The sequence below is a fragment of the Pithys albifrons genome, chromosome 1, assembly GCF_047495875.1.
Source record: "Pithys albifrons albifrons isolate INPA30051 chromosome 1, PitAlb_v1, whole genome shotgun sequence".
Lineage (NCBI taxonomy): Eukaryota > Metazoa > Chordata > Aves > Passeriformes > Thamnophilidae > Pithys > Pithys albifrons.
In genome coordinates, this window is record NC_092458.1 from 123,154,474 (window position 1) to 123,167,997 (window position 13,524).

Here is a 13,524-nt window from a genome sequence, read left to right on the forward strand (position 1 = left end):
GGGGTAACCAGCAGTGCTGCTTGGTGAGCGAATGAACCACGTGCTCGTGTCAGCCCTGTTAACCTCACCATTCATTTGTCTGTTTTTATTAATATTTCTCCTCAAACAGACTCTTGGGATTCTGTTCAGAGAACCAGAGATGTTTCCCCTCAGCTGAACCAGGCCACCATCATCGACCTGCATCCTTCCTCCACCTACAACATCCGCATGTACGCCAAGAACCGCATCGGCAAGAGCGAGGCCAGCAACGAGCTCACCATCACCACGGATGAAGCAGGTACACCCTGCCTGTGTGGCACCTGAAATGTGCTGGGAGTTATCCCTCTGCTGTGAGGAATCTTTACATGGAATGCTGCTGGTGTGGCGGCAGCTGCATCGAAGGGATCACTGAGTTGTTCCCATAGAACTTGTGACTTTTGCAGCTCCGTCGTGCAGGCTGTAATTAAAGCTGTTCGGTGGCATCTAGTGGTGAAAGGAGACATTGTGCTCCAAATTTTCAGCACGTGCTCCTGGAAATAACACACCTATACCTACAGTGAGGCAACTCAGCAAGCAACATCCTATTTTTAGTGGTAGTTTCTCCCCTGTGGGTATTTTGGCTTTCTTTAGATGCTCAGATATTAATATAGGTAACTAATTTAAGTTACCTCCCTTTGAGAATGTTGATGCACCTGATTCAAATCTTCCTGAATATTCCATCACTCAACTCACCCTTCATTTAGTTTTCTGATCTCTGTCTATGAGTCATTTAGCTGTCATTGGTTACTGTCATCCCCCTGTTCTTTGTTGCCATGTATCACAGAACCATTTAGGTTGGGAAAGACCTCCAAGATCATTGAGTCCAACCTTTATTTTTACCTTTAACCTTTTATTCTTCTACATCGTTACAGGGTTCTCTACCAGGAGGACTGTGGGGCCATTTTCACTTTCAGCAATTAGAAGTGAAAATGTTGAATGGTCACAAATACCCCTGCCAGGCACACATTGCAATTCTATACAGTGCACAAAGGTGCTGAGAGTGACCCAAGCAGCTTCAACATCCTTAGAAACTGGATGGAATTACTTTGAAAAGTCTTGATCATGAAGGAACTTGCTCATTCATATCTGAAAACATCATTTTTGTCTTGCTAAGTTTATTTTGCCTGTTATCTTATGTTAAGCCAGCACTGCTTCCTTCTTTGGGGATTTAGAGAGGACAACCATGATTCAAGTTGCTGGAGGACAGTGCCCTGGTGATGAAAGCTCTCCTGCTTTTTCAAGATTCATGTTGGTCTTGGATTTGAACACTTGGTGACTGTTTCCACTTCAGCTCATGTGAATATAATTGTAATTCCCACTCCTTTTCTCTGTGGGTGAATTTACTACAGTGAAACTCTACCTTTTGTCAGGAGAACGTGGTTTTGGTTCTGAGGGACTTCCCGAGGAAGAACAGGACACAAGGGTTCCCAGTGTAAAGCTGCAGACATGAGCTTCATTCCTTTTTCTAGTGGAAGGAAACCCTCCAGGGAACAGCCTTATTCATGGGGAATAGTTTGTTTGCAAAATATTTATCACTTGATCAGGGTTTTTCCTCTTCCTTTGTTCAAGGAAAATGTGAAATCACTCGAGAAAACAGACTATCCATTCCTCCAGCCAGCAGCATCTGTAGTCCCCTAAAGCCCATCCTCCCTTGTCCATATACATCAAAGTACAGGGGTGGGGCTTGGATTTACTCTCTCATCCTTATTCTCCCATGGTTATGATGTTTTTTATTTGACAGGTTTTTCTCACTGATAATTAAGTTGTCAGGATCAGCAGCTGGCCTTGAAATAAAAAAAAAAAAACAGCTTCTCCATGAACAGGGTGGAACCTCAACATCACATTTTATTCAGTTCTTTGTAACCAGGTTTCAGAATAAAGGATCCTTTTGTTGCTGGCTTTTAAGGAGCTTCTGTTGGGAGGAAAAGACCAGCAGTGTGGAACTGTATTCAAAAGTCAGTGATCTGCCTAGGGAAGAGTTGGGAGAGGGAAGGTCAGGCTTAGGCAAGGTGTGTGATGTTTGATGTTTTTTCCCCTGGGCTTTTATTTCAGGTGATGGGAAACACAGTTTTTTGATCACTGTTTATTTCTGTTCTTTGCCTTTACAGTAGGAAATGGAGAAGTGCAGGATTCCCTGCCTGAGTGCAGGGAATGAGAGGGAAGGGAATGAGAAGGGAGCAACATAGGGGTCCAAGAAGGACAACATAAAAACTAAACAGCTCCAACCATGCTATTGGTAAAGGGCACGGATTGTGTATCACACATTGCCATGACCCAATAACTATTAGAAAGAAAACTGTAAAGGGTCTCTCTGGGAAAAGGATGGTTAAGGGTGGGATGATTTCAAAGCTTGCAGACCACATCTTTCTTTGCATGCGACCCCAGTAAGCTCATGTGTTGGAAAATAGATGCAAGTACACACTTGCACTAACACTTATCAGGGAAAAAGAAGCATTATGGGCATTGCCTAATAGAGAAATCAATAGAGGAAACTGGGATATCTGGGTTTTCTTTATGTCCTTGCCACAAACTCTCTATGGCATTAAGTATGTAAAAACAAATGACTTCTTATTTAGCATTTCCCCATGGTACACTGGGAGCAGTTAACCCTTCAGGTCTGTAAGAACTTTGGGGTCTTTAAGGAACAGTCAAGATTTTAAGGGGCACATTTTAAACCCCATTTTTAGGATCAAATGCTTTGCTCAAATTCCACTACATTATAATGTACCCTGGAGAAATGGCATTAATTTTTGTCAACAGGGGTACAGAATCAAGGTCAGGCTTCAAAGAATTCACAGAGATCTCATTTTTACTGGGGGACTTTTTTCCTCTTCTTCCTTTATATTAATGCAAGAGGAATGGAAATAAAGTTCTTTCAAGCTTTGGAAATGTCCCATATGAAGGACAGTCAGGAATGGCAGAGAATAGGGCATATTAATAACATGAACATGTTGTAGGCTGTATTTTTTATCTCTCTGCTTTCATCAGTTAAAGCACAATGTTCTGGTTCCTCTCATGTTCTGCTGCTCCACCTCCACCAGCCCCATCTCACCCTTTGTGTTGCTTTGCTTCCTTTGTCATGCTATTGAACTTAATTTAATACCTTTTACTGAGGCCATATTCTGCATCAAGGGAACCCTCTGCAGCAGCTCCAGATGACTCCATCCCCTTGCTCAGATCTCTCTTTTCCAGTGATTTATCTCGCTGAGCAAGCAATTCCTTTCACATCTCTCCATTCAATCCCAGATGATTCTTGATCCTCTTTGTAGCTGCCCAGATGACAAGTAGGTTCCCCCAGACTGAGGGCTTCCTTTTTCCACTCACCTTTAAAGCATCCTGCACATTTCTGGCAATATGCTGAGAGCAAACAAAACTTCTCCTGACTCAGGCTTTTCCCATCTGGCAGGTATTTTCTGTCTGATTTCCAGGCTGTAGAGGGGAAGGGGGTAAAGTGTGCAGGAGTTTATGTGTAAAAAATTTGATATTGGACTGAATGCTCTCAGTCTCCAGTGAAAGGGATTCCGGTGGAAAGTTTGCAACATGGTGAAGGCTGGATTAGGAGCTCTTTTCCCAACTGCTTTAAATGAGTTCTGCTGTTTTTTTATCACCCACAGGGTTCTGACTGCTGAAAATGTGTTTTAACTATTTACAGTGCAGAAACAGCACTGTGAGAGTAACTCTAAACAAGAAAAGCCACAATTACTCACTCTTATTTTATTTACCAGCTTGCTGTGTTTCAGCATAAATTGTATGTCCCTGTTGGCCACGATGACACCTGAATGTGGAAGGTGCCAGGCCCTGGATTTGTTTGAAGTTTCCATATGACATTGACTCAGCAGAAATCTCTGTGACCTTTGGTGTTCAGATGGTGCTCTGATATGTGAAGCACTGAATTCTGAGGGCTCTGAGGGCTGGTTTTGATGCATCTCTCTTCTGTCTTCCCAGCTCCTGATGGTCCACCTCAGGATGTGCAGCTGGAGCCCATATCCTCACAAAGCATTCGGGTCACCTGGAAGGTAAATACACAGCCAAGAATGTGGGATCTGACAGGATTTGGGTGTATTCAAAAGAGTTTCCACTGAGGGGAGTGTTGTAACAACTGTGCCTCAGTTATTTTATTCAGGAGAGTCGCTGCAGGTGCCTTTGGCAACAAAAGCAGCGTGGGCTGATTGAGGGAGGGGATTCTGCCCCTCTGCCCCCTCCGGTCAGACCCACCTGCAGAGCTGCTCCAGCCCTGGGGGCAGCACAGGAAGGACATGGAGATGCTGGAGAGGCCAGAGGAGGCCCCAGAATGGGCAGAGGATGGAGCAGCTCTGCTGGGAGGAAAGGTTGGGACAGCTGGGATTGTTCAGTCTGGAGAAGAGAAGCTTTCAGGTGACCTTATTGTGGCCTTCCAGAACCTGAAGGAGCTCCAAGAAAGGTGGAGAGAGACCATTTCCAAGGATCTGAAGTGACAGGACAAGGGGGAATGATTTTAGTCTGATGGAGAGTAGGTTTAGAGTAGATATTGGGAAGAAATTCTTCCCTGTGAGGGTGGGCAGGGCCTGGCACAGGTTGCCCAGAGAAGCTGTGGTTGCCCCATCCCTGGAAGTGTCCAAGGCCAGGTTGGATGGAGCTCTGAGTGACCTGATCTAGTGGAAGGTGCCCATGCCTATGGCAGAGGGTTTGGAACCAGATGATCTTTAAGGTCCTTTCCCACCCAAACCATTCTGTGATTCTATCAGTGGCCATTGAGTGGTGCATCATGCAAAGAAAACCTTCTTTAGTTCTTCCTACATACAGAGCAGCAGCAGCAGCAGCCACTTGCCTGGACTGATGACAAAAGCATTTCCTACTTCCTTCTGATTTCAAAGATAAGGCCACAACACTTGGAAAAGGAGACCTCACAGAATTTCACTGTGGTTTGGGGCAAAATTCCCCCAAATCACTGGAACCAATGGGATTATTTTCCCACTCCCACAGACCCTGGACAGATCCTTACTGCCCAGAGAGAGCAGTGTAGTGTCTCAGCATAGTCCATAGAAAGTGATGAACAAGAGAAACTGATTTTAAAATATCAGTAACTGGTATTATTTAAAAATCTGGTGTGTCATGTGACTCAGTTTTTCCAGGTTTTTCCCAGTATTTTGACAATGACATAAGGTTTTAAATGGTTTGGTATGATACCAGAGGTACTTAAACCATGTCTTAAATGGGTGTGTGATACACTGCTTGTATATATAATATATACAGTGGATAGAATAAAGCCATCTAATTACAATAGTGTAATCTCAATATGAATGGCAGTTTCCAAATTGTATTGATAACTCCATGTATTTGCAATTCTGAAATACGTGTTTTTAAGTGCTGGAGTGGGATAGCTACATAATAGTAATTAATTTCTATAGTGATGTTAATTACTCCTGTCATTTGTCCCATTATATGGACCATTCAGGAAGGCAGAATAGTAGCAATGAGGTTCTTCTTATTAACATTACAAACAACTACAGGTGGCTGGTTATTTATTGGATAATATTGGATATCTTGGCACTTTAATGGGTTTCTGAGAAGGCAGGAACCCTCCTGCACAGGTCACAAATGCAACGCTGATTCTTGGATCTTGTCCCTGTCTTAAATTTATGTCAGTGTTGCTTTTTAAATGGTTTCCAAAACAGAAAGGCATGTGGTCACTTGTCCCAGACTTAGCTGGTGGTTGGTGTGAAGCACAACAATGTACTTTAAAAAATCATCAATGAAACGTGGATTTAACTCCAACACACAGTCAGTAGAGCAAAAGAAGTAGCTGCTGAAGCCATGCAAGAGTGAACAGTGATTCTCAACATCTGAAATGAATGCTTAAGGGTCTTTTTCTCTTTAAACCACCTAAGAATTATGACTGACATCTGATCTAGTCAGCTATAACCTCCAAGCCTCTATGCATGAACTTGTTTTTATGGATTTAAGGGTAGGCAGATTGAAAGGCTTGGCTTGCCTTTTGTAAAGTTCACTTTGGGGGATGTTTTTAAAAGCAGCAAGAGAAGACAGGGACCATTGGTTCACTGCTGGAGTTTATAGCTGTTATTTGGGATTCTGAGGGTTTGCCATTAAATTTTATCCATGCTGATGGGAACAGGCAGCCATGGGACAAACAAAATTCCCACACCTCCATTTCCATAACACTGCCTAAAATATAGTTCAGTTTGTACTTCCAGGACATTTAAAGTACATCTTACTGTCCTCATCTCTTGAGTATTGATTGATATTGATGCCTATCAAATGAGCAGCTGGAGGTGTGTTCTCAAGATCATGTTTGGGATTTGATTTATGAATTCTTGCCAAGTAATGAACAGTATCTAATATAACAAGACAATCACAAAAATGAGCTGTGTATTGAATATTGAAGACCATTACTGTGGCAAGTCTCATGAGCTGAAGGGAGAGATGGCTTTGCACAGCTGGTGTGGGCTACCTGTGACCTTGGAAATGCCTTCCTGTAGCCATGCAGCACATATCCAGCTCAGGAAAGGTGGGTCCATGGTCCTAGAGCTGTTCACCACCCTGTGAACATGGTGCCACACTGGTGCAGATGCTGGTTACACTTTTGGAGCTTGCTGTGCATTGTGCTGCCAGACTGCATTCTCCAGGCTCCTGTGAACCTTCAGGATATTATTCCTGTGGACCCAGTTTCTGTTAGATCTGTTAAATCTCTTAATGTGTTCACCAGCTGTGTCTGACATGGGCAAGCAACATGAGAGGCACTGTAGGAGTCTCCTTTATCCAAGGGCTGGGAAGGTGCTCCTGACTCTGGCCAAAGGCAGCCCATGGACCCTGGAAACACAGAACCCACAAAGAGCTGTTTCCCAAGCAGCAGAAAATCTGGAGATCTGCCTATTAAACCTATGGAGCCTTGATTTGCAGTCCTTGCCTTACCTGCTGGTAGCTCAGCTGGTGGGTGCCAAGTTTCTCTGTGGTGTGGACACAGCTGAAACCTAATTGTTGTCTTGACCTCAAAGCCAAAGGTGAAGGTACTGGGCAGGGTTAGAGCTTGTGTAGTCCTGCCTTTCCTAAAAGAGTTATTTCCTGAATGACAAACTGTCACAGCTGATTAAGAAGGCCCCCGAACTTAAAAATCCCAAGCCAGGAGTGAGCCATTTACTTGCCCATTTATTGCAGTTTTCTCCTGGCCAGAGCAGTTTTAGTCCATTAATCAAAAAAAGGTACCTTAGGATGGCCCCATAGGCACAATGTGATTTGGTCCCATCTGAATCTCAACTTCTGGGTAAGTCCCCACAATTCTGGGCAGAAAACACTCATTGCAGTGTGCAGTACAATGTAGGAATAAATTCTCTATATTGTCATGAAGGTAAAATAGGAACTAAAAAACCTCAATAATAACCTGGTCATTTTTATTTTGGAGGCATGTGGAGCTTTAGCCATGAAAACCTAAGATGACATTACACAGAAGGGGTTGTGGTGAGAACCAAGGTTGTGTTTAAAGTTGGCAAACCTCATTGAAATAGTGTCAATAACAGCAAAAGGAGCAGAGAATAACACATCGATTATCCTTCATCTTGTATTAAACTCCATTTCTGCAGCTTGCTCCACTTGTGAATCTTCATTTAAAGTTCCACTTTTAGAAAATCCTAGTTAAGCAAAGTTGTACAGGTCTGTGATCTAGTTAATCCCATTTCTGTGTGTCCACATAGAACACTGGGTTTCAGACTGAGTTTTTTAATAATACTCAACCCTTCAAGTAGTTTAAAAGGTGCAGAGATAATGGGAATTAAACAGGAGTTCTCATTTAGAAAAGAGCATGAAAAATATTACTTTTTTTTTCTCATAGTACTCTACATTAGGTAAATGAGCCCATTAAATCTAGGCATGGGAAATATTCCTTCTGCTGTTTATGAATATACGCATACACAACTATAAAATGTCACACTTCACAACAGGCATTGATACCCTGTTTTACAAATGTTGGATTTGGTGAGATAAGCACTAAGGTCATGGACTGAAACTTACTTTTTCTTAACGTTCTGTGACTACTGACTAGGTTAATATTTTTCCCCCTGAACACTTAGTCATGGACAAGTGTTGCTTCACTCAGTATTCTTCCAAAAATGTGCCTATACACAAGAAGGCATGTTTATAAAATATGTGGTATGTGTGCAAAAAGTCAACTCACAATGAAACATTCAGATCATACTAACAAGGAACATTTGAATTTATGTGAAGCAGAACATTGCAGTGCTTTGTCCTGATGTGACTTGGAGGTTTTTTTTATATTGTAAAATGTTTCAAAGTGGAAAAAGAAGTTATTATTTTATTTAAAGAAAAAAATTCCCTTGACCTAAAACAATTATAAAGATGTTTCTGAAAAATGCAAAGTTTACCACTTTATTCCAATTCAAAAAGAGAAGGTATTATCATTGCAGAATCCCCACTGAAGAGGCTGTTCTGGCTTTAGTCCTGCTCTGAGAACATTTCAATGCACAGTAAATGTGTGATTGAATTTTATCATCATGTGGTGCACGTGTTTTAGGCACGTTGCTTGTGATTTCAAGGTATGTTTATGGCAACAACTTTTGTTGAAAAGCCACCCATGGTAACTCATGGGAATGTTCCAGTTGCAGCCTTTAGACTGGCTCTTCAGATGTGAAACTCTGAGCCCTGCTGGTGTTTGAGACCAGAAACCTCCATGTAGACTCCTGTGGATTTGCCAAGCATGGGTGGAATCCAACACTGGTGGAGAGAACGGGCATGACTGAAGTGGTGCCTCCACAGTGACCTGCAGGCTTGACTGAAAGCACTCCCTGCAGTAGCACTGCAGTTGTCTCCTGCTTTGTGCAAACTGTTTGTCTTGTAGCAGACTTGTTCTCAATCAAGTTGATCAGAGGATGGAGCAGCTCTGCTGGGAGGAAAGGCTGGGACAGGTGGGATTGTTCAGCCTGGAGAAGGGAAGGTTTAGGCTGACCTAATTGTGGCCTTCCAGGACTTGAAGGAGCTACAAGAAAGATGGAGAGAGACTTTTTCCAAGGGTCTGGAGAGACAGGACAAGGGAAATGGCTTCACACTGACATAGAGTAGGGTTAGATGGGATATTAGGTAGAAATTCTTTACTTTGAGAGTAGTAAGACCCTGGCACAGGTTGCCCAGAGATATTGTGGATGCCCTATCCCAGGTCAGATGAAGCTCTGAGCAACCTCGTCTAGTGAAATGTGTCCCTGTCATTGTCAGAGGGATTGGAACTGGGTCATGTATAAGGTCCCTTTCAACCCAAAGCATTCAATGATTCTGTGAAGATACCTAAATTCAAACAACAAGAATCTAACTTTAGTTTCCACCCCACACTCCACTACCTTCTGCAAACAATCAACGATCATGAGGCCGTGGAATTGTTCAAAACAGGCAAAACACTTGCAAGCAAAGATCTGAATGTTTATCTAAAGAAGTTTGTAAGCTCCAGTGAGACTTTAGGCCAGTGGACTATAAACCCAAAAACCAGACAGGTCCTGTGGCAGAAAAGAGTGATGTTCTTGAGAGCACGTTCCTCAGGAGGTTTAATGGGATTTAGTAGCAACAGGAATTGCTGCCTCTGTCAATCCAACTCATTGCTGATAAACTGCATCACAAAGACCTTTTTTATGGGTCAGTGGAACAGATGAGCTCGTGGGCATCTGGTGGGAATTTGAAAGAAGTTTGGAAGATTTGGAAGAGCTTTTTGCCCATGGATTATAAACAGTGCCTTAAAATGCTTATACTATTTATACCTTGTACACATAAAAAATCAGACAGGAACATTATCACATATTGAAATTAGTCCAGTACTATTGAAATGGAATTTTGATAGGTCTTGCTGTCAATAACAGGCTTGTTCCCTGAGCTGACATTCCCTGTTTTGCTCTAGATTACATTTTATATTGCAGAGTACACAAAGGATTTTCACAAGTCAGGTATAGGGAATCTTGCACTGTCAGGGAGAAATACAGCACTTAATTATTGCCAACCATTTTGTACTGTCCATATTCCTGAATGCCAGATATTGTGGCTATTCAGTTTGCAAATCCCTGCTTTCCAAATGATTATTGCCTTGGGCACTCATCATCTAATCATCTTTCTCCACTACACACTAAATCAGCAGCAGCATATTTCAAAGCACAGTGCAAAAGTTTCCTAATGCATCTCACTGAATAAACTCCTGGGACTGCCTTCCACAGATCAATTAATGCCTTACTAAAGATTTAGTGAATGGTGGGGGCTTCTGGCAAAAACACAATCAGTAGGAAATGATAGGCCTGCAATGCAAATTTACCCTTATCAACTCAAATTTGAATGATTCACCTGATAAGACAACAAAACATCCTAAATTCACACTCAGGAGTATCTCCTTATCAGATTTTTCTGTGTATGAACCATTTAAAGGTCTTTCTTTTAGCACAGGAATGCACAGATTTGAACAAACCACACCTGGCATTTATATATCTTTGTAAAAATGTACTACTTTGTGTGCAGGGAGTGGTTTTGAATTGGAATCATAGAATCATGGAATGGATTGGGTTGGAAAAGACCTTCGAGATCATCAAGTCCAACCCTTGGTCCAACTCCAGTCCCTTTACCAGATCATGGCACTCAGTGCCACGGCCAAGCTCAGTTTAAAAACCTCCAGGGATGGGGAATTCACCCCCTCTCTGGGCAGCCCATTCCAATGCCTGAGCACTCTCTCTCTGGAAAGAATGTTTTTCTGCTCTCCAACTTCAATTTCCCCTGGCAGAGCTTGAGCCCATCGTGCCCCCTTGTCCTATTGCTGAGTGCCTGGGAGAAGAGACCAACCCCCACCTGGCCACAACTTCCCTTCAGGGAGTTCCAGACAGTGCTGAGGTCACCTCTAATTATTGCCTAGAAATAGACTTGCATTCAGTAGGGAAAAAAAATGTTAAATTTGTGGATTTTTCAAGAATTTTAGAGGGAAAACTTGCCTTTGGATGCATGTCCTTAGTGTGTAACCTTCCATTTTCTGTTCAGGCTCCAAAGAAGCATTTGCAGAACGGAATTATCCGTGGGTACCAGATCGGTTATCGGGAGTACAGTGCAGGGGGGAACTTCCAGTTCAACATCATCAGCATTGACACCACTGGGGACAGTGAGGTTTATACCCTGAATAACCTGAAGAAATTCACCCAGTATGGTATGGTGGTCCAGGCGTGTAACAGGGCTGGAATAGGACCTTCTTCTCAGGAAATCATCACCACAACTCTTGAGGATGGTGAGTCCTTGGCCAACAGCTGCCGTGGCACGTGTTATTATCATTTTGTATCTTTTTAACTTGGTAAATTTGTTATTTGGTTAGTGATTAGCATTATAGCTTAGTGATTATTATAATATATAGTGGGGATCATAGAAGACCAGATTTTAGTGGGGTAAATCCAGTAAAGAGCTTGATTGGAAAAGATCACCAGTGAACTCAGATGATTTTCATTGAAAGAGATACAGAATCATACAGATAAATAAAAATTACTGTATTAATGCAATATCTCCTGCTGTGAATGACAGTAAGACCACAGCTTTCATTATGAAGCCTATGGTGTTTACATATTGGCAAATTTTGTGGTCTTCAAAGTGATCTCATCACAGTTTTGAGAATCTGAGTAGTGAAACCCTGAAAGGTAAAGCAATCCTGTTCATTTTACTGGTTTCCTTTTGTTCTCAAATTAACCTGCTGTGTAACTAAAGCTCTTGTACTGCACAATCCCTTCCCTTGTCAGCCTAAAGAGAGAGGTGGGGTTTTTTTCAAGGATATTCAAACCAATGAGAGGAAAATCATCTGTATTTCAGACAAAATGTCTAATCCAAGAAGCAATTTAGATTTCTTTTTCCCAACAACATAAAAAGTACTTCTCAAACAATGAAAGGGAGTCCTCTAGTGGAAAGAGAATGATCCCATACCCGAAGTAAAAGGAGTATAACTGCAAATAATAATCCTAAAGGCAGTGTAGGTCACATTTTCAGCTCCTGTAAATTGGCATCAGTGCACTGAAGTCAGTGGAGCCAGCTTGGACTTTGGCTTCTTACATGGAAAAATGGAATATCACACATCCAAAATTCTTGGGAGCTACAGATTTTGAGGAAGACATTTCAGGGAAGGCTGGTGAGTTTTATTTACTCTAAATGTTTCCAGGCCTAGGCAGGTCACTGCAAAAGCTCAGAAGGCAGTGTGCTCACACATGCATGTATTTAGGGTTAAAATAAACAGAATTATTTATCCTTCAGAATCCACCATGCTTACTTTTCCTGAGAATTTTTTGTTTGTTTACACTCAGTTTTAGGTCCCTCTTAGAATTAAAGATGCCATGAGCTTTAAAGGCAATGCCAAAATCTGTATTGCTTTGACACCAAATGGCCAACAGAAAATGCCTTAGAACAGACTGACTGTTTCCAATTATTCTAAATGTCAGTGAAAATACTTTATGAACATTTTTTTCCATTTTTTTAAAAGAAGTGCTCGCTTTCTCCCTCCACCAAATTTAAATGGACATTAGAACTGTCCAGAAAGATGCACATTTGGCTGCAAAGTTTAAAAAAAATATTTAAATTTCATATGGAATATTCTGCACATTTCAGCACTAGGACTTTTATCTCTCAAAAGAAGCAACAAAAAGCCTATTAAAAGACTAGTCAGCAAGTGGGAAAACAGTAGATCAAAAGTCACTCCAGGAAAAACAGCTGCACTTGCAGAAGCACGTGGATTGTGGCAAAAAGAGAGGGTTTGCATTGTTAAAAGTGTGTAACTGGTTTTAATGGTGTGTGGTGGGATAGCAGTGAATGTAAAGGGTATGTATCCCTTGTGTTAAAATGGTGAATCTCTTATTGCAGTGCCCAGCTGCCCTCCAGGGAATGTGCAAGCCACTGCCACATCCCCAGAAACCATCTCCATTTCTTGGTCAACGCTGGCAAAGGAAACCCTGAATGGGATTCTGCAAGGCTTCAGGGTCATCTACTGGGCCAATCTCTTGGATGGAGGTGAGAGACATCAGTCTGTTCCCAAGGAACAAGCTGCATGTGCCTTTTATATCATTTGCTCTCTGGTGTGAAGGCATTTTGTCTTTGATTTGGAGCAACTTTGTCTACCTGTGAGAAAGCTGCTTTTTGTAGGGCTTGAACAGACTCAGGTTTTGCAAACCTGCCTGGAGGGAGAAGCTTTTCCTCAGGGGAAGTTTCCATTGCAGGTTTGCAACACTCCACAGACCATGTTGGTACCCAACATGAGCTGATCAATTTTCACCTCATTCAGAGTCCACCACAGGGGTTTTTTCATGAAGAATGATGATGTGGACTTGGAACAGACCAACCCAAACTTGTGCTTCATTTTGATTGGTGGGTTATCTGTTTGCCCACTTGATGCACTATCACTTATTTTTTGATGGGACACATTTCATCTCCACAGCTGAGGGCAAAAGAAGGAATCTTTTCGGAAAAGGCTTGTTATTTTCACAGCCTGTTCTGTTGTGCTTATGTTTTGTACTCTGAGCA

The 13,524-nt window shown here is 42.1% G+C and overlaps 1 protein-coding gene across 1 annotated transcript in view; it reads left to right on the forward strand.

The window, feature by feature from the left end:
- Nucleotides 1-13,524, forward strand: part of DSCAM (DS cell adhesion molecule) — a 465,618-nt gene that overhangs the window by 360,811 nt on the left and 91,283 nt on the right. The window contains exons 15-18 of the mRNA XM_071566625.1: nucleotides 110-277; nucleotides 3,964-4,034; nucleotides 11,020-11,260; nucleotides 12,868-13,014. Of these exons, the coding sequence (XP_071422726.1) occupies nucleotides 110-277; nucleotides 3,964-4,034; nucleotides 11,020-11,260; nucleotides 12,868-13,014 (627 nt within the window). The remainder of the gene's footprint in view (nucleotides 1-109; nucleotides 278-3,963; nucleotides 4,035-11,019; nucleotides 11,261-12,867; nucleotides 13,015-13,524) is intronic.